Source organism: Sceloporus occidentalis, unplaced genomic scaffold (assembly GCF_023333645.1).
Source record: "Sceloporus occidentalis isolate IW3139 unplaced genomic scaffold, rSceOcc1.0.p SCAF_2, whole genome shotgun sequence".
Taxonomy (NCBI): Eukaryota; Metazoa; Chordata; class Lepidosauria; order Squamata; family Phrynosomatidae; genus Sceloporus; species Sceloporus occidentalis.
In genome coordinates, this window is record NW_028316982.1 from 148349998 (window position 1) to 148375115 (window position 25118).

At 40.0% G+C, this 25118-nt stretch overlaps 1 protein-coding gene and 1 pseudogene across 1 annotated transcript in view; one reads left to right on the top strand and one right to left on the bottom strand.

The window, feature by feature from the left end:
* Positions 1 to 25118, bottom strand: part of GPC6 (glypican 6) — a 917335-nt gene that overhangs the window by 75753 nt on the left and 816464 nt on the right. Inside the window, exon 5 of the mRNA XM_089508392.1 lies at positions 3430 to 3560. Coding sequence (XP_089364518.1) covers positions 3430 to 3560 — 131 coding nt within the window. The remainder of the gene's footprint in view (positions 1 to 3429; positions 3561 to 25118) is intronic.
* LOC149319147 (U6 snRNA-associated Sm-like protein LSm3 pseudogene) lies at positions 24486 to 24794 on the top strand (annotated as a pseudogene).

The following is a 25118-nucleotide window of genomic DNA, read 5'->3' on the forward strand; positions in this document are numbered from 1 at the left end:
AGGTCAAGCTATATAAATTAAGTAGAGCTTTCAGGTTGCATCATTTATATCCAACTTGTACCTGCCTCTCCACTGTGTCCCAATGAGAGTTGCTTCACAGATGCAGTAACAAAGGCTGAGTAAAAACTAATTAAGTTTCTGTATAGCAGAGAGAGGCAACGACAGTGAGTCCAGGGGCACATTTTTGTCCTTGAGATATTTGGGGGGATTGTCATAGTGCCAAAAATGACCCCCAAACAAAACAAGAAGGTCACTTCTGAGTTTGAAAAATGCACTTTTAAACCATGTTAAGTAGTACAGCTCCCCCCCCTTCAAACCCGTTTATAGTGAATGGCCACTCCTGGGTTGCATTAGCACCGCAGAAATAATCCATTTGACATCACTTTAATTCCCATGACTCAATGAGGTGGAATTCTGTGATTTGTATTTTTTTTTAGCTATTTAGCATTCTATATCACAGAGCTCTGCTGCCAGAACAAACTACAAATCCCAGGATTCCACAGGATGGAGCCATGGCAGTTAAAGCAATGTCAAACTATATCATTTCTGCAGTGCGGATGCAGCCTTCGAGGTTTCAAGGAGAGCCACTTCTTCTCTTCCCCTTTTTGGACCAGGAAGAGGGATGCCTGAAGAGACTGAAGGAAGCTGAGTGTACAGAAACAGCCAGGTAGTGGTGGTGAACACTTGTTGTAGCCCATGGCTGTACTTTGCCTGCCCTGGTTATATAGGCTGAAGAAGACCTTTGTTTTTCATCCAGTTGCTCAGCATGTTAAAATCTACCTAAACATGGAACTGATATGGATTTCCTCAAGTGCCACTCAACCTCTCTTTTCAAACCTTAGGAACTTCTCTGTGCTTTGTTCTTTTATGGTAGTTCAGAGATTGCAGAGCTTTTTCCAAAGGCAGGATATTTTCCTCAAATGAGACCATTCAGGACTGGCACCCAGCCTTCAGATATTTAAGACCAGCAAATTTCCCCTCTCTAACATGAAGTAGTTTTTCAGTGGAAAAAAATTGTTCCTCAAGAAAAAAAAGCATATTTGAGGCAAACATAAAAAATTATGGGAAAATGTTTTTGGCACAACACAGGACAGAATTCAAAGTCATAGTTGTGTTAGTCTGGGAAAAAGCATGCAAAGGGATCTGTAGCACCTTTGAGATGAACTGAAAGAAAAAAGACTGGTAGCATGAGCTTTCATACACTTGAGCCTACTTCCACAGATGTATGATGTCCAGGCTTATGCTTGGATAACAGGGAAGGTGGATTAACAACATTTTTTATTTCATGTGTGCACCAAAGAATCCTGATCCACATAAACTGAAGGAGACACTTTTGGTAGATTGCTAATGACTCAGAAGGAGCCTTGGTGTGGTTGGTGGAACAGACAGACTAGGAAACTCAAAAGTGAAAAGGAAGTCAGTTTCATTGATATAATCAATGGATCTATCAAATCATAAACCAATCAGTTCCATGACAACAAGCAAAAATAAATATTTCCATCCTGGAGATGGCTATGTTGTATATGCTTGTTGTGATAATGTTGAGAAAACTTTCAGGAAAAAAAAGGGGGGCAACTTTAATTTAGCACCACAAGCATAGTTCAATACATAAGAATTCAAAGCAAGATGGCTGGTGTCTTGTTCGACAGTTATAAGATTGTAAACTCGACTTACAATCTTGTAATTGCTGGGATTCCATATTTGTGGTTGTTAGTGACAGAATGAGACCCCCCCCCCCCAAAAAAAAAAAAAAACCTTATATTTACACCCAGGCACCATGCTAGTTGAAGGGTTAATGAGGAGCTGAAGACTGGGAAATTATGTCTGCCACATTCTTTTGGTTATGGGGTGAGACAGTTTTGGCAGGAGTCCAGCTTCCTCTTCCTTTTTCTTCTTTTTTTCAAAGTATACGTTTAGTGATACATTAATGCATACATAATTGTAAACATAAATCATACAATAGCAGCACACGGCACTACAACCCATGACAACATTCCTCTACATACATAGATCCCCCTCTCAAAAACCAACCAACCAACCAAACAATAAACAAACAAAATGAAACAAAACAATTAATAAATAAAAAGAGCACAAATACTGACTTCCTATTTGTTAAATCAAATGGCATATTCCCTTAATCCTTCCCCCATTTCTTTCATATAAAAAAAAATCCTGTATTCAGTTCACTCTTAATTTCAACTCTTTATAACTAAAGCAGAAGGAAGGGAGAAAACACCACCCTTTCCTTGTAACATAATCTTTCTTAACCTAAATAAAATCAATTTAACTTCAAAGCCTGCTGATGCCACTTCTCCCTTTCTTAGTTGCAGATGAGCTGTAAGCAGGTTCTGCTCTTGCAAGAACTGTTCTCTGGGTTTGGCTTTCATTAGTTGTGTTAATTTGTCCATTTCTGAAATCTTTACTAATTTACATATACATTCATCCTTATTTGGGATCTTTGCTATCTTTCAATATTTAGGTAAGTTATTCTCACCACTGCCACCATGTGCCAAGCCAATCTACTCATCTTTTTTTCTGTTTATCAAAGCCAAAAAAAAAAGAAGAAAAAAAAAGCCCAGTAAGAATGCTTCAGGTATAACATTAAATTTTATTTTCAAAATTTTCTGCATTTTTTATCTTATCAGTAGCCAATACATCTTTGCTTTACGGCATTTCCACCACATGGGAAAGAAGGTCCCTACCTCTTTGTCACATTGCCAACATTTGTTGCCGGCTCCTTTGTATATTTTTGCTATTCTGTTGGGTGACATGTATTATTGATATGTTGTTTTATAGACATTTTCTCTTAAATTATAACATGTCAAACTTTTGATATCTTTGTCCACATCTTCTCCCAATTCCATAGATGTATGTTATGCCCTACATTCTTTGACCAACTCACCATGCATTCCTTGATTTGTTCTTCCTCTTTCTCCTTGATGCACCCCACAACTGGGAGAATGCTCTAGTGCCTGGTTGAAAGGTAGGTTTTGGAGGTGGTATTGTCAGATGTAACTATGATGATAGACCTCCATCACTGCATTTACATCTGACATTTCAGGACTCTCATCAGACATTTAAGGGTTAAGCACTCAAAAGCCTTTCAGGCTGGGTGAATCTGTCAATTTAGCCTCCCCCCATATTAATTTTTTAAAAATGTCAAGTTTTCTCCCAATCTTGTTTATGAACATGCTTATGAAGTTTGGTAAGTTCTTATTAAAAACTTTGAAGCCACTCCTCGGCCCTCCTTACATTATTCTATCTATCTGTGACCAACAAAGTTGGAAAAACATATTTGTTAGAATCCAAGCTGGACCTCCCAGGTAAGAAAGCAAAGCTTCTTTAACAAAAACAAACACTAACAAAACAAAACAGCAGCACAATTGGTTAAGCGCTCAAGGCATTTAGTAGCAAAAATCTGCTTGATACCTTTGCTGTTACGTGTGCACTGTTTTCTTGCATGTTCATGATGGCTTCAGAAATCTTGACATCAATGGGATCCATTACCGATTCAATGTTGAATGGTCCTTCTAATCTGTCTGCTACCAAAAGCATAGCATCTGTTAAAAGATAAGGAAGCATCCATCAAATAACAAGCAACTATGGAGTGTCACATGTTACAATATGTCATGTTCTAGCAAATCATTCTGCTTCTGATTCTAATAGAAAGACAATGGAAATCAAGTATGTTTCCTCTATAGGTCTATGGAACACAAAGTTATGAAGGTAATGAAAAAAACCCAAGTACACGTGAATGTGCCTCTGTATTGTGCCTCCTCTGGAAGAGAGAACAGAACTAGCAAATGCTCAGCTAACAGCTACCAAGAGGTGTTCAAGAATACAAGGTAAGAAGTATATATTGTTCTGATAATGTCTCAGACCTTTTTAAATGCATGTTTTAAAGATATTATTTGAAATATTTGTACACACCACATACATGCATTTCTAACTGCAGGCACTGTAGAATTACATGTACCAGATAACCAGAACTGGTTTTCACCAGTGCAAACAAGCAATTTTTTTTCAATCAACAACAACAAATTTCTTTACACTTCACTCCCAGCTTTCCTCCAAGCAATTTACTGGAACAAATACTGGATCCAATTTTTATCTTTACACAACCCTGGAAGGTAGATAGATCAGGCAGAAAAAGGGTGACTATCCCAAAGATAGTAAATGTCATGGCTGATCAGGGATTTTCACTTAATAATAATAATATAATAATAATATTTATTTATATCCCGCCTCTCTACAAAATGCAATCGGGGCGGCTTACAAGATTAAAATATACAGTCCGAACCCTCAACCCACCCCCCTTAAAATACAATTAAACAATGCAGAATTTAAAACATAAAGCATACTTAAAAACAATACAATAAACTGTGGTGAAATCAGAGGTCAGCAGTTAGATTTTCCTTCTGATGGCCTGAGAACTACTCAGTAAAGGCCTGCCAGAATAGATCCTTCTTTATAGCTTTTTAAAAGCTGTTTAGAGTGGCAGGCCATTCCACAATCTGGGAGCTACAGCTGAAAAGGTCCTCTGGGAGGTCGTGGACAAATTTTCCCCCGAGGATCTAAGTATGCGGGGAGGATTATATGGAAGGAGGCGGTCCCGAAGATAGGTTGGACCCAAACCATTTAGACTTGGTTTGTCCAGGCCCAATGCTATTGTACAGTGGTATTCAATTTTTTTTTATCCTTGTGACTGCATTTCCATCTACATGCAGATGTCACCCCCTACCCCATCAACATAGTTTATGAATAAAAATATTTTGTTGTAGTGTCCACATTTTCATTCACATATTCATATAAATTCATATTTTAGCATTTTATAAGGAAATAATATTGTTCAAATTAGAACAGTTTTATTCAAGTAAATTCAACATTTAACTCATTGCATGAGTAAAATGTACACATAAAATGTTTGGGAAGAGAAGAAGGAGGAAGGATCAGGGCCTCCAAATCTTGCACCCCTCTCCTTAAGCAACTCTCAGACCCCCAATGGCGGTCCTACCCCATCATTTGAGAACCACTACTATAGTAGCAATGTGATCTCAGCTCACATGGTGTTCTGGGGGATGACCACAGCTCAGCCACAGAGATCATGCTATGTATGCAAAAGGTTCAGGCCCTGGGAAACACCTGTCTCAGAAATTCTGAAGCAATTGGCCCCCATGCCAATGGAGTATCCACTCTGGGCTTAGTTGAACTTTCAGGAAGCTATCCAAGGTGCCAATTTCTTTTGGGGATAGCGTTCAGCACCCCAATGTGTTTTACAGATAGGTTTCTGCACCTGCTTAGCTGTTTAAATATATGGAGTAAAACCCCTAACAGACTTACCACCCCCATTGACATAGAAATCCAAAGCCACCAATGGGGGTGACTGAGGGCCACACAGGTGTACAGATGTAAACAGGTGTGTAGCAATACACATTCCTCTCATCCTTAACCAGATTTGAGAGGTGTGATTGACAGGGCCCTCTTTTGTGAATGATGGACATAACCGTTCCTGCCTTCCATGTCTATTCTGTTGCTTCAGTGTCCAGTATTAGTCTTCATGGCTTATGTGGATGGAGTTGAAAAGGGCAGAAAAGACTGATGACAGGCAGTGGCCACTATCCTCATGTCGACTGATGCGTACATGTGAAGCTGTAACTGATGTAACCTAGAAAAAGGTTGAAGATTTTCTTCCTAAAAGTCCTCTCCTGTCATCGTTAGCAAAGGGGAGGGAGAGAGTAAGCGGGAAAGAGAGAGAGGTAGTGGAGATTTTAAAAACTACATTAATAATGGATGCCATATACTATTGCTTCATGCAGCAGAGATGAGAAGAATCCCTTTTATCTTGACACCAGAAACAGATAATTTGCCAGACAATTCTTACATAGACTTATCCATCATAAAAATGAAAGCTGATTGGAATGAACCCTGGGGGTATATGCTGAAGTTTTGTACAAGAAGGGAGAAAACTTTGATGTGATATACGGGGATCTTATAATTAAAGCAGCTGTTCATTCTGACCCCAAGGACCCCATTTCCTTGCAATACAAACTGGGGATAAATATTGGATTCCTGCCATGATGTACAGGTATAGGCCATGTTTTATGCTCTGTGCGTTTTACAAAATGCAGCTGGATGCCGTCTGTTGCAAGAGATATTTTATGGTTCTGCTGGGGTTACAGGAGCTCGTTTGTCTAATTATTTGGTTGCTGTACACTGGGTGTTCCATAATGTACAATAGTAAAAAGATGGTGATGTATATGCCATCGTCTTTACAGTCCACCTTTGACCAGATCAGACTCTGCCGGATAATCTATCATCCCAAAGTAAATGCTATCTAGCCTTCTAACCTTCAAGCATATGCAGATGGTGTTCCTTTCCCCAGCGCATGTATAAAAATGGAACATTCTTTCCCACAAAATATATAATTCCTTTTCACTTCCAGAACACATTAGCAGCAATAGTCAATTCTTCATTGAAAGTCTTATTAGTGAACCAGTTTGTACACAATATTGCAAATAATAATAATAATAATAATAATAAAAATAAAATATATCAAAGTTTGAGCTAGGGTAATTGCTTATGCAATGACTGAAATTAGGAAATAAATCTTAACAACAACAAAAACATGCCCAGCACCTATGGGAAAAGAAAAGAGCTGTAGTTCTAACAGTGGGCCCAAGTTGCTTCGGGTCACATTGGATGTATGCTGTTTAAATGCCACACTCCAGTCCTAAGGACTGAAGCGCAATTTTGGAGCAACTTCTGGCCTCTTAAGATGCATGTGTCTTTTAAACAGCATATCTTCAAAGTGACCCGAAGCAGCTTTATTTTGGCCTGTCAATTTGGGCCCAGTGACAAGGTGTCTGGGAGCAATTCTAAATGGACTGATAGAACATCTAGAACATCAGTTCTGGTGCAGTGTACCTCCACATGTGGATATTTACATGATGGTCAGGAGATGTTGGATTCCAGCCCGTTTCCTACCCACAAGAAACAAACATGATATTTCTGGCAAAAGGGATGTAATGCAAAGACAACACAGGTATGGACTGACTATCCAGCAAGCTGTGCCTAGAAGACACTTTTTGACATTCAGCCCACTGTTTGAGTTGAGATATCAAGTGACTTAATGTCTTTCTAGGTGGACCTAAAATGACCCCGTGGTTTCTCAATGGATGTAGTTAAGCCCGGCTTGATTTGGAATAAAATCATCTCATTTTTTTTATAGCCCACTTTATGGAAATCCAGCACACTTTCTTTTCATTTTGCTGATGGGGAACTTTCACACTTCCTTTCACACTAGCCCTTCTCTATCATTGTCAAGACCATCAGTTGGCCCAAACCTCAAGGTGTACCGATACTGGAGAAATAATGCAGTTTGACATCACTTTAACAGCCATGGCTCCATCCTGCAAAATCCTGGGATTTGTAATTTTGTGAAGCACCAGCACTCTTTGGTAGAGAAAGCTAAAGACCTTGTAAAACTACAAATCCCAGGATTCTATAGTATGGAGTGCTTAAAGTGGTGTCAAACTGCATTATTTATCAAGTGTAGATGCACTCTCAGTCTAATACCCAACTCATAATTTTGTTTTATTTTGTTTCAATTCTGATGCTATGTCAGCAAGAACAATGAACATTTTGAGAGGTCTTTTTTTGTTTTTGTTTTTTGTTTTTTATTAATTTTAAATTTTATTAATAAAACAAAAATATAGTAACAAAAACAAACAATACCAAGAAGTATATACAACAAACAAAACAATCATACTTAATCACACGGAATATATAAGAGGAAACCTATCTAAAAGTACTCACCCTTACCTTAGCCTTCGACTTATCTTCCTTCCTTAAACTTTCTTACTTCTTACTTTCTCTACCCCCATCTCCTAGACTAGCCTTGATACTTAAAACAACCTACTCTAACCCTCTACACTTTCTTCTCACCTCACCTATTCCTAATCATCTTCTTCTTCGTTTCCTCTTCCTACTATTCTTCCCAAGTTCGTTCTACCACTCGTAGACAGATTTGCCAACATACGACATAAAAAAATGACTTCCTGTCACCAGTATCTGTTCTATTTTTGATTGACATGCCTTTCTTAAAATTCAGAGATATAGCAATCTAGACCCACCTACCCTACAACAACTGAAACATTTAGGTTGTTTATCAAACATAATGCATTATACACTTTTAGTTAGAGACAACAACAATATTTATATATTCCTCTCATATATAACATATTGCAATGTTACCCCATTTGGATTCCAAAAATTTATAAAATCTTTCCCAATCATCGTTAATCTTGCTTATAGAGTTATCCTTCAGGATTTGAGTCAGTTTATCCATTTCTATTCCTTCATATATCTTAAATATCCATTCTTCCATAGAAGGATTGGACTGGTTTTTCCAATACTGCGCATAACAAATTCTTGCTATTACCACCAAGTAGAATAACAGTTTTTCCTCTCTCCCCTTGATTTCTTCTTCAAAAATCCCTAGCAAGAAACATTCGGGGTTGTGTTTTATTACCCTACCCATAATTAAATTAATTTGGTTGTTGATCAAGTTCCAATATTCTCTGGCAAATTTGCAGGTCCACCAACAATGGTAGAAAGACCCAACTTCGGTTTTACACTTCCAACATTTATTATTTGAGTTTTTGGACATTTTCGCCAATTTAGCCGGGGTTAGATACCATCTAAAGAACATTTTATAAAAGTTTTCACGTAAATTCTGGGAGACCGTAAATTTGAAATTGTTCCTCCATGTTTTTTCCCATTGGTTTAAATTTATAGGGTGCCCAATATTATTAGCCTATGTGATCATTTGTTGCTTCACGACTTCTTCTTCCAGGTCCCAACTTAACAGCAATTTATATAGCTTCCCTATCATATTTTTGGTGTTGTCTATCATTCATTGAATTAGTTCTGACTTATCTCGAGGTGGAGCAAATCCAAATTCCTTTTTGTCATCTTTAAATTGTTCTTGTAATTGCTTGTAAACAAACCAGTTTATGTTCCACCCTTCTTTATTTAATTGATCTTTAGATTTTAGAAACAATTTGAGAGGTCTTTAAAGCATTTAAAATATGATAAAATGAATTAAAAAACACACACCTACAACAAAATGGGAAGTGGCAGAAAAACAAACTCTCCAACAAAAATGAAACGAGATGGTAGCTTTGCTTTAAATCCACATTATCGTAATCGTCAGGAAAACAGCCCTTTCTTATTAATGGATTAAATCATTAATAAGAAAGGGCTGTTTTCTTGACGATTACGATAACGCTTCCATGACAAAAATGAATGTGTTACACTTTAATAGTGCCAGGCGTGAACCCACCATGGCACTTCTGTCGCAGTTTGGTGACGTTTGGGTGATGGGAGCCCTTGTGTGTGATAAACTGTTTTTGTTTTGTGCAATGCAGCTTGATTTTAGGGGGGAAATGCAGTTTGGAAAAGTGAACAGGCAAATGCATGTGATTGTGAGGGGGGGGGGGATGCAGAAACCCACTTTAATCCATGGGGGAAAGTTGTGTAAGTAAGGTAAACTGTGACAATAAATGTGCAAACTGGGAACAATGCAATCAGAACTGTGTGAATTTAATTGCAGGGCGAATACATAAAGTCTCACAACCCGATATAAAACAGGGAAAAATCCAAGTGAGATTCAGAGAACCTAAACAAAGTTAAGACTGTTATACCCCTATCTGAGAACCCTGCTCTCCTGTGCAGTTTTCTCATAGACCAGTATTTCATCTTTATCTCTGTGCTGGCACCTACATGGACAGTATTGCCTAGCTCCCATCTCATCCATAGATTACTGCTGTGCAAACAACACACATATAATCCTTATTTAATGTGCTGGCATTAAAATTCCCTTAAAACAAGTCATCCAGTTATATGAAACCTTTTCTAGTAAAAGCTTTAATTTTTGCATACTAATTATATTATTTAAAATCAGTTCCATTGGTCTGAAAATAAGTATACACATTTATTTATTTGCCATCCTTCTGAATATAAGTCTGTCTTGGCTGTTACTTGTGTCTAGATGTGGTACAGGACATAGGGGTCCTATCAGGACAAAAGACTAGGAAAAATGCAAACGAAATGGATAAAAAAGCAAATGAATATCTGATCCCACCAAATGTAAGCATTACGAATCCCAGTTGGAGAGAGTAAAGTATGTGCCTAGTTCTCCCCAATGAAATTAATGAAACTTGTTTCTGTAGTTCTACAGCTTTATTAAGTTACTTTTCTTGAATGACAAACCCACCCACCCCTATTGGTTTATTGCTAGGCCATACTGGGAATTGCATTCCAAAAAGCAACTTTCCAAAATTCTGTGGATGGGAAATACAGTCCCACCCACAGCTGCCTAGGAGTAAGTCTAACTGAACTAATTTAGATTTACTTCTAAATAAACAAGAACTTAATTGTTTAATGCTGGCTGGATCATGCGTTCAACCTTTAAATATTTGTGTTTTTGCTTCTAGAGAGTTTGCATCTAGCCTGAGATTTAGAATGGAGTGGGCAGGCAATGAATTAATTTATTAATATGCCACTAATGGTGGCTTTGCACAATATAATGAAGTAAAAATTAAATTAACATGAAAAATTATGGCAAATAAAACCAAGAATGCTGAGTAAATGAATAAAGATAACTCGGTTCAAAAAATCCAGTTAATCTACAGCTGCTTGCTTAAAAATGAATAAACTGAAACCATCAAAACCTTCCAAGACTTTTCTCATTTTTTTAAAAATGCAATGAACTCAAGAAGAGATGAAGATCATCTCCCCTTTATACTTAATGTCTAGATGTGGTACAGAACATAGGGGTACTATCAGGACAAAAGTGCATAGCATTTTATTTTCTGCTTGCACAAACTAGACTGACTGTTGGGAGTTGTTACAAGACTTTTTAAAGGGCACATAATTTATATTTCAAATGAAAACCAGCACTTACAGTACATGGCTGCTGCGCAGTTGACTTCTGGCATGTGAATCAAGCATGATTTCAGACCCGAAAAAGACAGGTGACTGATATTTTTTTCCATAAAGCAAGTAGTGTTATACCAGGCTAACAATTAATTTGTTCTATTTAAACTCTGAATGGTACACACCAATGCCACTGTTTTACTTTATCCTTATCTGTTTCTAGCTTCAGGTTGTTGGTTTTTTTTTTAATGCTGATGAACTCATATTACATCAGAATCAAAGATGGGAGTTTTATGCATTTATTATTTAGATTCACATCTCAACATGTCTTCCATGTGTTCTACTCCACCTTTACTTCCTGCTTCATGCTTATAACGGTTCTGTGAGTTAAGTCCAGGTAGGCGACAACTGCCATCCTAGGGTTACAGAATGAGTTTCAAGGCTACAAGAAAACATGAATCTGGAGGACCCAAGCCCCAGTCCAACCATTTAGCTATGCCGATTTCCCAGTGCTGAGTAATTTTGTGTAATTACAGAGTAATTACAGAGCAAACTGCCAAACTGAATAATCATGGTGTAATTAACAGAGATAACTGATAAAGTGAATAATTATAGAGTAATTAACAAAGATAATTGCTTTGCATTTTGATATTCTGCAAAGCTGAGGCCTGAACTGAGGTTTCTCAGGAAAGATCACAAGTCAAAGCTTTCCCACTCCTCTCCAATTACAATGGCACATTGAGGCTGTATGTGTAGAGTCAGGGCTGCCTGGTGGCTGAGGCTCTTAGAAATTTGATGAGAGAACCCATAGAGGCTGAAACAGATATTTTATTTATTAACTTTCTCTTCCATTCCCCTTCCATGAAATTCAGGGTAGCATACCTGCTTTAAGAAAGCACAGGCCTGCGATGAGAAAACTGTTCTCAATACTGTCACTGTTTTAATGTATTTTTGAGTGCTGAATTTGAAAAAAAAAACCCACAATAAAAATGTAATCTTAGATATCTTTATTTCACAAATTCGATATTTTCTATCAATTCAGTTGTTCAGCTTTGATTAAGTATGGACGCTGATGTTCCAGTGTGATTTTTTTTAGTGCTTTTGAATTGATTTTTTTGCATTTTATATCAGTGAATTAAAATATTTTGGAAAGTCTATTAGAAGATTTAACCCCTTTCTTAGGGGCTATACATATGGGCAGCGAGACGCTGCCCCTTTTTGCCCCGGATGGAGGCCGCAGCAACTGCATGCTGCGCCCTCCAGAAAGAGCAAAAAGAAGACCTGAAAGGGGCACCATAGGTGCGCTGACACATCATGATGACACCCCTTCTGCACTGAGCTATTTGGGCGCTGTGCCTGGTGTGCATCATCATGCATCGGTATGTGACAAAATGTACAGTCCCTATCTCTCTGCAGGAAACTACCAGTCTGTACAGCCCCTATCTCTCTGCAGGAAAATTCTTTGCAGGTTCTAAGCAAGTTGTGAAAAAAGCTATGCATGATGGAGCAAATTTGAGATAATTCCTATAAAAACAGCATTTTTTTGTTTTTTAATCAGACCCTCACTCTTGCAGGCCTATATAACCAGACATGCTCTCACAAATGAAAGGAAGTGTACCACATTTTTTAAAAAAGGCTAAAGAGGACAGAGGTTTGCATAAAAACTGGATCTGCTAATTTATATGTGTAAGAGCATTTTTCATAATCGTTTATAGAAATTAGATAGAGTCTAATTTCACCATAAGAGGGAGGAAAACTGTGACTTGGGCTTCGGTTATGCTATTATTCCATTTTAAATGCTACTGCTGCATCCTATGAAATGCTGGGGTATGTAGTTTGGAGAGGTAGGGGTTGTCTGCATTGGCAAAATAAAGCAGCTTCAAAGCAACTTGAAGCCAAGCCGTTTATGTGACTTACAATGTGAAACTGGTTGGAAACTGACTCGAAGTTGTGCTTTGGGCAAATAACCGGAGCAAAAAGAAGCTCTTAATGCAGAAAATGTGCACCATTGTGCCAGCATATAAACAGCATGGCACGAGCATGGGGAAGATGGAAAAGCAAAAATGTGTCATGGACTGCCCTGGGCCTGACTTAGAGGCACAGTCAGAAGACTCAGAGGCTGAGACAGAGGCAGATCTGGGGCTGCCTGGATCAGCAGTCTCAGATGAGGCTCAGGAAGCTGCTGAGGGAGAAACAAGCTCTATGGACTCTAGACTGCAGGTGCTAAGACCTGTAGAGTAAAGGCAGGTCAAGGAGTCCTTGAGGAGGTCTTCCAGGCTGAAAGCCAAGAGGAAGCTAATAGGTTTCAGCGAGAGAAGTACAGTGGTACCCCGGGATACGAATTGATCGCGTTACGAAATTTCCGGGGTACGAAAAAGTTAGATTGGAAAAAACTGTTCCGGGTAACGAAAGATTTTTCGGGTTACGAAAATCATTTCGGCGCGTTTCGGCGCGAAATTCAAATCCGAAGCGCGGCTAGTGGCTTTCCAGCGCTAACGGAAAGCCTTTTCGGGTTGCGAAATGTATCGGGTTACGAACGGCGCCGCGGAACGAATTAATTTCGTAACCCGAGGTAGCACTGTAGAGGCCTTTTAAAAGACCTCCAGCTGCAGAGGTTCTTTGTAGCCAACAATCAGTCTTCTAGCCTTATTGTTCCTGTATTCCTTGCTCTTGGATTCAAGTTATCTGACCTCTGCCTTGTGACCACACTCTTGCCTCTGCCCTTTGCTGTGATTGACTGACTGGTATTGTGTGACCCTTGCACTGGACTCTGGACTATTCCTTTGCATTTCCCTCTGATGTGCTGCCCTCAGTAGAGGTAAGCAGGACAAAATTCAAAAGTACAACAAAACACAGCAGGCCACCAATCATGCAATGGATATAATTACAATATACACAAACGAGACAGTCCAACGGAGGGGCATGAGGAAAAGGTGACATGTATGGGGGACCTCCATAAGCATGCTTTGCCAATGTCACTGGGTGTACTGATGCACTGAATGGGCATGTGGAGATGTGGTCAGTCACATGGAGTGTCCAATGTGATGGCAGCTGGGCAGGAAGAGGGAGGTAATTTGTGGTTACAGTCTGTGTGTTCTTTCAATGGTGTGCATGCATGGGGGGGGGGCAAACTGAGTAATGTGGCTGGACTCCACATGGTATGGACAGCCCATGGGGGTTTGGCCAGCCTTTATAGATGGCTGTGTGGACAGTGGGGCTTCCACCTGCTTTTGTATAAAGTGGTACCAGCCTGGTTCTCTCTGCCTGTCTGCTCTGCTCCATACTAGAGGGGCACTCTGGTTGAGAATTTTAAATACTCCCCCCCCCCCCCCCCCAATTCAGAGGAAGGAACTGCCAAAAGCACCTCTGAGTATTCCTTGCCTAAGAAAACCAATAGGTTGACCGGTGACTTGAAGGCGCATGTGTATACACACAGAGCAAATCTCAGGATTCCATATGATGTTGCCATGAGAATTAAAGAAGCATCATAATATCTCCATGGTGTGACAGTGCCCCAGGTGAGCTCTGTACTCTGTTTGCTGTCCCCAAACTACCTCCTAATGGCCAACTTCAAGATCCTTGCTTTCCCATCTTACAATTAGACTTCAAATCTAACTTGGGCCTGATTTAAATGGGCCTTTGCGCCACCCTGTCACACGCTAGGGATTGGCCGAGGACATAGCGTCCATACCAGCCTCACCCCTAGCATGTGACAGGCCGTCAAAATGGTGGCGCCCTGTACACATGGGCATAGCGTCCACATGCCCCGGTACCTTTGTGACGCTGCAAGTGGCATCACAAAGGTTCCACAAGAAGAACCCGCTTTTTGCGAGTTTTTCTTGTTCCGCAGCGGAGTTGCGAGGTTTTCCGCTGCAGCTCCCTCAAGGAGCAAATCAGGGCAGTGGGAGACTGCCCTTTTTGTACGGTCTGTATCCCGCCTTGGACTGGTCAGTCAAACAGAAGAGAGTTCTTTTATAAAAACGAGACCTATCACACTCTACGCTTGGCTCTTCCTTCAGTTGCCTTTCCAGTGCGTTTTCCCCAAACCTGGCTATGTTTTGTCTGAATAAATGCGGCTTCAGTATTAATAACTGGTGTAAATATAGGTAAAGGTATTAAAGCTGCAATTTTATAGCCATCTGCTTGGCAGAAAGGTCCACTGAATGCAATGGGACTTATTTCAGTGCATGTCCCATCATTTTATCCCTCAGTTCCTATAATAAAGCAAAACAGGAAATACATCAATGAATAATAGATAATGAGTTGCAACAACATATTAAATCAGCTTCTGTATGACCTGATTTTAGAGACAATGGTAATACATTTTCATTAACCAATTATCTGAGTCTTCTAACTCTTCCAAAATACGGGATAGCATTTACCTTAACAAAATGTAATGTTGTATTTCAGCCTTATTGGAAGGGAGATACAAAAAAATTCCCTATGAAGTACGTATATGCCCATATGGAACTGGTTCACTGGAGACTATTAGACATGTATTGTTGTATTGTCCTTTTTATAATAGCTATCATCATATTTTTATTTGTCCAATTCTTAGTCAGTATTTAAGTTAATCGTTTTTAAGTTAATATGTTATTTTAGATTATATCCCCATGATGTGGAATTTAATGGATAGTCACTATTGTTGGATCTGCATACATTTATTATTATTAAAAGACTTATACTCAAAGGTTGGAAAAATAAATATTCACCACATATCTCACAATGGTTACAAAATCTTTAAATGAATGTGTACTCCATTCCTATGGAACATCAGACAAATGTTACCGTAATGTATATGCCTAACACTGAGGGGGAGAAAATAGGCCTTGAGAGTAGTTTTCCAACATCAGTGTCTCAAATCAGTTGTCTAAACAGAAGAGGAACCACTGTAAAATGTTGTGTTATTGTTGTTTGTTGTTTGTCTTCCAGTTGTTTCCACATATCGGGACCCTAAGATGACCCTATCATGGTGTTTTCTTGGCAAGATTTCAGAGCAGGTTTGCCATTTCCTTCCTCTGAAGCTGAGAGAGTCCAGGTTGCTCCAGGTCACCCAGTGGGTTTCTATGGCCAAGCAAGGATCTGAACTCTGTTTTCAGAGTCCAACACCCAAACCACTACACCATGCTGGCTTTAACTCCCAATTTAGACATCTCCTCATGATGGTACTGAAAGGTCACCAAGAGCTGGTGAAGATATAACAGGGGTATACTGCCTTGTTTTTCTCTTATGAGTGATCATCCCAAAAGGGCAACCAAGCAGCAGATAACAAATACAAAACTGAGTTCTCAAAATGTTGATTTAAAAGTAGCTAAAAGAGCATCTACTATATAAAAGAAACAGTTGAAAGTGGTGGGGGGATCTCATAATTAGTGAAGTACAAAAAATAAGAAAATGCAGGAAGGAAGAAACTTTAAACGAGAAGTGAGTATCTTCAGTGGTACTCAAATGCTGGTTGACTTGGAGTCCACACAGAAGAGGAGGGGAAGGGAAAGGATGGGAGGGAGAACTAGAATTGAGTGAAGTGGCTTGCAAGAGGCCATGGAACCATAAAGTGGAGAGCACCACAATGAGTTCTTTTTATAGCAATAGCAAGTACATTCCTATACTGCTTATTAGTGCACTTAAGTACTCCATAAGCGGTTTTACAAAGTGTAAGCTAATTGCCCCCAGCAAGCTGGGTACTCATTTTAGTAACCTCAGAAGGATGCAAGCCTGTGTCGAGCTTGAGCCCTTTTGCTGGTATTGAACTCGCAACCTTATAGTTTGTGAGTGAGTGGCTGCAGTATAGGCATTTAACCACTGCACCACCAGTGGTTGCAGTTCCAATTTTTGCAGATCTCACTTGTTTAAATGAATGGAAGCTATACATAGATACTGAAGTACTCTTATTCATATGCACAGGGAGTGCTGGATTACAGTTTTGAGAAATGGCTATAATCTGCCCCATCTCAAAGCAAGCACTGATATACTGATGAGCTCCAGAGGTCGGAAGTGAAGTAATGCATTTGTTTTAATAACAAGAGTGTAACAAGGGTTACATTTTGAAAGTAACGCAACGAGTGGGAACTTCAGGCAATGGTGTCAATCAAACTATTATATGCCATTTCCTCTGCCAGTCTTAGGGTTTCTAAGATGCATGATAGGTGTTGGCACAATATCCACTTAATGTGGTTTTTTTCCCCCATCCAAAATTGATTCCATTTTTTCTCTCCTCGGGAGCTGTTAGCAGAATGTGAAAATGGGCTTAACTTTTGTATGCACGCTCCATTCTCTGGTGAACTGTCAAGAACACTATCAGCTGAGCAGCTTGGGTTGCAGGAAGGAGGCCACCAAAAAAAAAAGGAGAGCTGAATAATACAAAAGAAGTTATTTGCTTCCTCTTTCCGACTACAGTGAAGAAAGATTTTCAATCAGTCCTATTGTGCTTGTCTCTTGCCTTCTGCATAGAGCAGTTCCAGAATTCATTCTCCTACTGCACAGGACATAAAGAACAAAAAATATTGGCAGGCTTTCACTGTCTTGTACTAGGTGATAGCAAGGAAATGAGTTTCTGGGGAGGAACAGGGTGGGTTCCCTGCAGTAGCTTGGACACTGGTAGCATACGCTACTTTACATATTTGACAAAATGACACTCTGCCTGTAGAATATTTTTTTTTAAAGAAAGCCAGACAAAAGCCATGTACAACTTATTCTATCACTGCATTACCTACATAACTTCCTTCCACTCTCACAATCTTGGTGAAGAGGAAAGACACTGGAGGGTCAAGCACTTTGGCATGACAGAAAAGGCCATAAATTAATGCATTTATGAATTACACAAAGATGCAGAAATACAAACACAGCTCTTCACTTTTTCATTCCTGCATGCACACGTGAATAATTTCAGCAAATTTCGCTGTGCTATCCAAGAAGACATGAAACCCACTGGGTGACCTTGGGCAAGTCATACCCTCTCAGCCTCCAAGGATAGCAATGGCAAACCTCCTGTGAAGACACTTGCCAAGAAAACCTCGTGATAGGTTTGCCATAAGTCAGAAAGGACTTGAATGCACAACAGCAACAAATACAAGAATACAGTGCGCCCTTACTTTACGTGGGGGATCCGTTCTGGACTCTCCCGCTATGCTTGGGCCCCATTTAAATGAATGGGGATTGTGCATGCGGCAGTGTGGCAGCAAACAGACGCCACAGGTGCACGCCCCATTCATCCCTATGGGACACTCCGCCCTTCTCCCTGTGCGGCTCTTAGCGTATGGTGAAAGCCACATGAAGCGCACCTGTGTATGACGCAAGAGCACTGTACAAGGGATTGTGAGTATCTTTCAGCATGATCTGTACTTCAAGACTGCACAGGGGGAAATTCATTTTCACAAAAAGGTATCTGGTTTCCTGTGCAGAAAAAGTGATTTTGGTAGAATCTGTGTTTTCTGCTCCCCAAAAACAATATTTCTGTGTTCATATTTGCATATCTCCTGACCAAAAATTGTGCTTTAGGGACTAAAATGCATTTTTGGTTCCCTCGAAGCATGTTTTCCATTCAGAAAAGCTACACATAGTTTTAACACTGACTAAATTATATAACCTACTAGGGCTGAAATTCTATACAGTTGGCTTTCTGTATCCATGGATTGAGCCACCCACAGCTTGAATTTTTTTGAAAAAAAATCAAAACCTTACTTTTTGCCATTTTGTAAAAAGGACACCATGTTACCACACCACTGTATATAATGGGACTTGAGCATCTATGGATTTTGCGATCCACATGGGTATCCAATCCAACAAATACCAAGAGCTTTCTGCATACATTTACCTGGGAAACAATGCTATTGAACTCAGTGGGACTTACTTCTGAGCTGCTAGGCATAAAAATGTGTGATACACCTATGTAAATTTGCCTAGAACTTCAAGAACAGAAAAACAGAAGGAAGTCCTCACACCTATATTGATTTCAGATAGTACATGTATATATAACAGCATGTGTCATCTTAGAAAAGCTATTCCTTTTATGTGAGAGTGGAGGAGGAGTACCTCTTAGGACTATGTTTGCTTGTTGTATATATTTACAGTTAAAAAAAAATGACTAAAATGTGTTGATAGAATAAATTTGTGTTAGAACAAATGGGTGGTAATTTAGTTAAATACAGTGCGCCCACCCCTTACACAGGGATCTGTTCCGGATCCCTCCACACAAGGGGAAATCAGTGTATGCTGAAGCCCCATAGGAAGTAATGGGTCCCACGCCTGTGGTGCGTGGCAGTGCAGCAGCTCGCACACACCATGGGCGCACACACCATTAGTTCTTCCGAGGCACACAACAGGCTCTTCCGGCACTGCTTTCAGCGTATGCTGAAAGCCTCATATGGTACACCTGCGTAAAATGCGGGCACACTGTAAAAAGGCTTAGGATTGAATAATGTGTTTGATTAAACACTGTAGTTACAACAACAAAGCCAACACCACCGCAAAGTCCTGCTCAGTTTTTCTTTCTATACTTTTTCTTGTTGTTCCTTCAAGCCAACTCAGACTTACGACAATCCTGTCATAGTCTTCTTGGCAAGCTTTAGTCAAAGAAAGTGTGCATTACCTTCCTCTAAGGCTGTGAGAGTGTGACTTATCCAAGGTGACCCAGGGATTTCAACAGCTGAATAGGAATTCAAACCTTGATCTGGAGTCCCAGTCCAACTTTCAAATTACTACATCATGTAAAAGCACCACCACTTTATAGTTTTCAAGTAGAGATGGAGCTAAAACTTAGGCCAGGGGCATGGTGGGAGTGAGGGTGAGGGAACTGGTGGCCTTCTTGATATTGCTGGATCCCTATTCCAGTCAGCTCAGTCTGAACATGCTGCTTCTGATGTCAGATATAGATACGCTCTTTAAAGGATTATATGCATATTTAGCCCCCCCCTCATTGAAAGGGGGGCCATTACACTGACTGATAAATGGTGCAATAGGGGAGTTACAAATGAGCATCCTGCATCTTGGTGGGAGTCTCCAACTGCTCTCCAAAATGGGCCCTGTTTCCCATCACTGCTTACACTAAACTGCATACCTCCCCACATTGAGTATTTTTGATGAAAAAGTCACATCTCCCTCTCTCCTTCACTTTTCTTACCATATCAGATGTCTTGTTGAAAATCCCTATGTGAAAGAAAGAGTTGACAGTTTCATAAGAAGTGCCTAATGTCATCTGGGAAATAGCCAGAGAATGTACTGGTTGGTTACCAGGCATCTATCAAATGTGTCCTCATGAGAACTGCAGGGAAATGAACTCTCTTTGACAATGAGATTTAAAGAAGAACTGTGAACCATTAATGGGTCTCACTTGGGTATTGGCCATGCCTTGGTCTGTGTGTCACTTGATGCTCGTAATATTCATGCTTTTGCAGCATCGATCAAGAAATGAAGACAACAGTCATCACGACTGGTAGTTATCATGGCTATTTGTTATGGCTAGTAGCCATGAAAATATAGGAGACTGAATCTAAACAACAAAAAGCAGTCACATTACATCCAAAATTAGGAAAACTGAAATTCTAAAGGAACAGATTGATCAGAGAGAGAAACCAGAACAAACTAAAAACTGAGGAAGAACATAAACTTTCCCTACTCTGTAGAATATATGAATCTGGCAGTAAGTGAACTGTTACTATCCTTGTTTGGTTCAGCAATCCCTTGGCCTCTTTCTCCCTCTGTAACAGAAAGCTATGTGTATTGTTCTGTTGACTAGTTTTGTACAAACGTAATGATCATTGAACTTTTGCTTTCACTAAATGAGGCATTGTCTCATTTAGAAAATGCACTCAGAATCTGTCTGACCGCATGAAAAGCCCTCATCAAAAACTACAGACAGTCATACACTTTGTAAATAATTACCCTGATGAGTCTGCGAGTGTCTGACCCTTGTTATAACCTCCCCCTCTTTAAAAAATGTATTGCTCCTTATTTATATGAATATTTCCCGCATGTCATCTAAATTATGCTAAAGTTAGCATAATTCATACTAACAGATTGAGTCTGGCCCTCTGTTTGATGAGACATGCTCAAAAGGCAAATCAGCGTGTGAAATTTCAACTTTAATCTCTGCTTTCCTTGGGAAAAAACCCCCCTCTAAATTTACTGTTCATTTCATCTTCTTCTGATCACAGATATCAGAATTGGGGGGGGGGGGAGAATCCTTTCACTCAGCTAGTTCATTTCCTTGGCAGTATAGAATTATTACCTGCTATATATATTCTCTAGAGATCCTTCCAGTCCAATTTTAAAATGACTCAGGTGCCTAGACTGTCATCATTCCACTTCAGTATCAAACGTACCTCAGTGTTCAGCTTTTCATCCTCTCTGTTCTTTACTTCAATATTTCTTTACTCCCTTTGGCCTCTTTTTTGACCAGATATCCTCATTTATAATGACAATGTACATCTGGACCTCTTTTTAAAAATGTTTCCATCCTTCAAGTATTTTGTAAACATCGGCCACATACTTGTGAAGCCAATATTTCTTCAAAGAATACATATTTATCTCCACAAATCCTTTGTCATGACTCTATATCTGGCAAGTCGAGCTTTCATTTTTCTTGAATCTCATCATTGCTTCTCAAGCCTTTTCACTGAACTGATTCTCCCCTTGTTGTAGTTATACATGGAAAGAACTTGCAGTTGTACATACAAAGAACTTAGCACAGTGCCGCTGTTTCTTATTGAAAGCAGCTCCTTTAATGTGTGCTTCAAACACAGGTTAGTGACAGAATGCTTGCTTTGCATGCAAGAAGCCCCAAATTCAATGCCTGCTTTTCCTGGCAGATCTGGGAGATAATTCTCCTGGTTGAAACCATGCAGAGGCTGCCACTTACTGCAGGTAATACAGAAATAGGTTTTATAGTCTGGCTGGCCAAACGTCAAAGGCTAAGGGACTGCATTGACCCACTCATGGGGTTCTTGACGACCACAGTTCCCTACTGGGACTCTCACTCATCCTGAAATCCTGGACCCTGCATAGGGAGAACAGCGGAATATAATTCAAATAAATAAATAAATATGAACAAAGTTTGGTTCCACATGCTACCAAAGAACCCCAGGGGGCATGGAGGCAATTTCACAGATTTGCATGCCCCTCTGGGCATCTTAAAACCCTGGAAGGACCTTGGTTTGAAATAAGAAGTGACCTGGAAGCCAATACCTCAGGGGCAATTTGTTCCCCTGTTTTTCCAATGGGGAGAAGTTGAGTAGTCCTCAGTGGTGAAAAAAATGGGTACAGGGGCTGCATGTGGCCACACTATCCCTACTCCTTTTTAAAAAAGGAACCATGGGGGGTGGGGATGTGACTCTGATGCCAGTGAGATGGTGAATCCATTTGAGATTTTAGTCCAAACTTCCACTGAGCAATCCAAACTGCTGAAATTGTTTTGGACAGATAAAAATCTGAGCTTCACGAAAGGAAACCAAGTGGCCAAATGGAGCTGTTGTGGATATCTCTGAGCACTAACACAGGGTTCAGGAGCCAACAGAAGGCTTTGAAGGAACACAGGCAAGTGGCAGGGCATGTGATCTATATGTAAAAGGTGCTTGGTTCAATCCCTGGCATCTTTACATAGGACTCCTGTCTTAATCCATGAAGAATTGCTGCTAATAAGCACAGGCCACACTGACTAGGTGAACCAATGTTTTGTTTTATATCGAAGCAGCACAAGGGCAAGCTATAGCTGACCATTAGGGTAAGGGAAGCTTTTATAAAGGAAATGCTGGCAGAACAAATATGCTTATTCAAGATGTCCAACTGGGATGCACAAAGAGTTGGACTGGCCAAGACCGTCTCTTTGTACTTGTGTGTGCAAGGAAAAAGTAGGACAAGGATCCTCAGCAGGTTGGGGAAGGCCTGATAGAATGCTTCCTGGACTTGTCCTGGGAGACAATCTGTTCCCCTGCTACATGCCATCAATTCATTTTCTAGGCTCAATATGTTTCATTTACATGACTTTCCCTTGAGAATTTCCTCTATCTTGAGTAACCTGGATGTGTGCCATCACCCATGTAAGCCACACAATAGTGGTGAGGGGCAAAGGAGTGGAACTCTCACATAGGACAACAGCTCCTGGTACATATCCTTCTGATATCTGGAAGGCTTCTCATCACAGGACACTTCTACAGTATTCCATTTTCATGTAAACTGCCTACCCTGTAGGGAATTAATAATATCTGCAAACTAAAAGGACATGCCTTCCACAAAAACTATTCTTATGGCCATGACAAGGCCCAGTTTGGCTCCGTAGAAAAGACCATGATGGTTGGATATTTGCCCAGGGCAACCCAGAACATGCAGCATCATAGTACAGTAGATCAGACTTCTACTTCATCACAGTTCTAACAGGAATCTATATGGAGGAAGAGCCTCAGAATTTATGCATTATAGCCCCTGAACAAATTGTGAAAATGAGACCTAGAAGATTATCGCACTGGGGTAAAAACGTTCCCCAGTGCATTCTCATGAGCGCGAGCATGGAGCGTGATGGGAACCTGATGGGGCCCAGAACGCTAGTTTACTGCATGGTGGAACGCCGCCGTTGCCACCAGGCGTTCCCATCGTGTTCCAGGAGATGCCATTTCTGGGAACGCTTTGAAACTGACCCCAGAAATAGTGTCTCCTGGAACACATTGGGAACCCGATGGGAACTCCCGGCGGCAACGGTGCTGTTCCGCCGTGCAGTAAACTAGCATTCTGGGCCCCATCGGGTCCCCATCACGCTCCGTGCTCGCGCCCATGAGAACGCACTGGGGAACGTTTTTACCCCAGTGCGATAGTCTTCCTAGTGTCAGATAAGAGCCAGGTGAAAATATCCTTAGACCACTGCTTGCACGTTTATATCTCATTAGCTCCTCATTTTGCAAAAACCACATTTGACATTGCCATTCAGTCTTCCCCTTCCTTTCAGAGTTAGTTGCAGAGTAATTTTCTAAAGGTGATTCTGTAAGAGACTTGCCAGATGTTTCCCAAAAGCACTCCTGGCAATTTTAAAGACAATGGCTTGGTTCCAAAATAGTCTAATTGAGCTCCATGGGGTGATATATGAGATATTCCTGGATGCAGGGCGGAAATGACAAAGGAAATGTATTTTACAAAAACTAAATGTGCTGGACAATTTAACCAAGCCCATGACACTGTAAGGCTTTGTTAGGACTCATACATATAGTCACTCTTGAAGTGGAAATGTGAAAGAAGTTAAAATTGAGTGTGTGTGTGTGTAGGGGGAAACGAGTAGCTGCACCATATCACACCCTTCAACATTTCATAGTTGAAAACTGGGACACGTATAGCCAAGCAACATCAGAGTATGGTCAAGATGACAAACATTTTTAAGATGGAAAAACAAACTAAGACAAGCTGCAGCAGTTGGATTTTACCAGAGCCTACTGGGAAGGGGAATACTTTGCCCTCTCTTCTCCTCTTCCTCTACTGAATTAACTGAGAGTAAACTACTTTCCCCTTCTGAATTCATTTTGCAGAATTTGAAGTAAATCAGTTACAAAGAGAGAGGCCTTTGAAAAATAATGGCAGGCAAAGTAGACCAGCAACAAACTACTAATACTGTAGGAGAACCTTTGGATCACATCAGACTTAGTCTTGATGAACGAAGTTATGTAAAAATGAGAAATGACCGAGAACTTCGAGGCAGATTACATGCTTATGACCAGCATTTAAATATGATTTTGGGTGATGTTGAAGAGACTGTGACAACAATAGAAATTGATGAAGAAAGATATGAGGAGATCTACAAATCCACCAAGAGGAATATTCGAATGCTGTTTGTCAGAGGAAATGGAGTTGTACTTGTCGCTGCTCCACTGAGGGTTAGCTGAAACTATGAAAAATTGATTATTTGAACCTCAACATATTGGTTACTGCTCCTTTAAATATTAAGACTGCACATAATTTTACACAGGTCTTTACAGCCTTGACTGTGTGTTGTGAATTAATGAGTTCATTTGGGAAGTAAATATTATAAAAAGTGTTTCCTGGAATAATATAAATAACATTGCCTTCTGTATCCGATTGGTGCATTCAACGTTTTAGTTAATCAATGCTCTCCTATTTTTTTTTTTAAATAAATCTCATTTGCTTATTTTGTATAAAAATATTTTTAATAAGTTACAAAGAGAGAAAGTATGCGAAGGGGAAAGAAA